The 1,954-nt window shown below is 31.5% G+C and overlaps 1 protein-coding gene across 1 annotated transcript in view; it reads right to left on the bottom strand.

Annotated features, from left to right (window-relative positions):
* Positions 1-332, bottom strand: part of LOC117120117 (NXPE family member 3-like) — a 12,449-nt gene extending 12,117 nt beyond the window's left edge. Inside the window, exon 1 of the mRNA XM_033265127.1 lies at positions 160-332. Coding sequence (XP_033121018.1) covers positions 160-276 — 117 coding nt within the window. The 5' untranslated portion in view covers positions 277-332. The remainder of the gene's footprint in view (positions 1-159) is intronic.
* Between the last annotated feature and the right edge of the window lie 1,622 nt (positions 333-1,954).

Genomic DNA, 1,954 nt, shown 5'->3' on the forward strand with positions numbered 1-1,954 from the left:
AGATATGTATATATATGTAAATACATTTAAATAATAAGAAAAAGGGCCAAGCAGTCAGCTTTCAAGCAATATGATATAATTATTGTTGTTGTGCCCTTTAGTAACAAAATCCTATCCACATTTTTAATTGAAATATGCTTCTGTACGTTTGTAACTCACATTAAATTTTGACACTGGCATCCGTATAAGCTGCTGCGAAAGAATCAATAGAACGACAGCACAAAGTAGGCATAAAAATATACCACGGTGGTTCGGAAAAGTTAATCGTTGTTGCATTTTCTATGGAATCTCAGATAAAGTCTAAAGCAATAATTGCCAAGCCCAAACTAATCACGTCAGTAGGATAATTACTGAATTGTGTTGGGGTATTTGCTTCAGTGGTTATAAGGTGGCAATACTGTCAACCTTGACCTTTAGTTAGGTATATGGACATTTGTCCCATTTGGTCTCCATTGTTACGGTACCTTTTTCGGCCTTAACAATTGGAGAAAAGTACGTACGTTTTACCTACAGTACTGTATATGATTTTCAAATAACGGCCTAGGTGGATTATGCTTTGAAAATCAATTTTCCAACAAAACTTGAAAAATAAAAAAAACAAATTTGTTGTAGTTTTACCGGACACGGTCGTTTTATGAGACCTCTTCTCGCTATTTTGATTAGGAAATTGCAAGTTTTTGGCGGTTTTAAGCTTGTTTCTCTCGCTCTCACTCGCAAACCGTTTTATTGTTTGAAACGGCCCAAACAGATTCTTGGAGAAAATTTTATTAGCACGAGACTGATAAAAAAAAGTGAACATGATTACTTGAGTAGTTTCACTTATAAAAGCAAAATATAGTCCTTCCAAAAATCTTTTGGCTTTACAGGTCGCTAAAATGACCTCATTTGTGACCAGTATATGCCAATATGAAACATAGTAACATAAGAAGTCGGTGGTATGTCAGTTTACGCATAGCCTTCATACTCCTAATATTTTTTTTATTATAATATAAATGCCAAGCATATATCAGTAAATAAAGGTTTAATTAATAGAATGACACTAATTATTTACTGAATGATCAATTTTGTTAGTACACCCTTACACGACAATGGAACAAACCAACCAACACAGCGAAGACATTTGACCTCAAATGAGCTCGCTGAAGCAAAAGTGGAGAAAAAACTGGACAAAACCTCTCCATTGTCATAAGATAATCATACAGTACAATTTTTTTATATAACACATTAATTTATAAGAACACTGAGGCTGAAATTACTTAAATATTAAGAACAAAATAAGGACAAATTGAGGTAAAATATCAAATGGGATTTTTTTTTTATAAAACTAGAAAAACCAACAAATATCTGTATCTTATGTGTAGGTGCGACTATGCAAAACAGTAGGCCAGTAGGTGTACTGTATTTTTGGGCCATTTTTACCGGAGCCTTTTTTCTGGGCCTATTTTTCCGGGGCCACTTTTACCTAACTTCCAGTACAGTGAAATGTTGTACAATAATAATTTTTTACGTTTGAAAACTGTCTAAAATTAGAACAAAATAAGAACATTTTGAGTCTGAAATCGGTCAAAAAATAAGAAGACTGAGTCTGGGCAAAATTTTACTGGTTCTTATAAAAAAAGAGAAGTGTATTACAATTTCACACAGAAATGAATAAATTGAATACTAAATGATGAAATAATTTTATTGTTCAACATAAAAGAAGGAAATGCATTCGAAAACTTGCAAACATTTAAAATCAAAGCACACTGTACCGAATATTAAATTCCATAATATAAACAAGTTAAATTTATATACAAAAGGTACAATATAAATTTAGAAGAAATACATTTTATAATTTATTATTAATTATATTAGTATTTGACTTTTGGAGGTTTAAAATATTTTGAAAAATAATCATGTCATACGTCCACCAGTAATTGTACAAAAACGAACGCAAACATACAGTACGACTATC

This window comes from Anneissia japonica, unplaced genomic scaffold (assembly GCF_011630105.1).
Source record: "Anneissia japonica isolate Jap-2015-1 unplaced genomic scaffold, ASM1163010v1 scaffold401_len1656234_cov178, whole genome shotgun sequence".
NCBI classification, from domain to species: Eukaryota; Metazoa; Echinodermata; class Crinoidea; order Comatulida; family Comatulidae; genus Anneissia; species Anneissia japonica.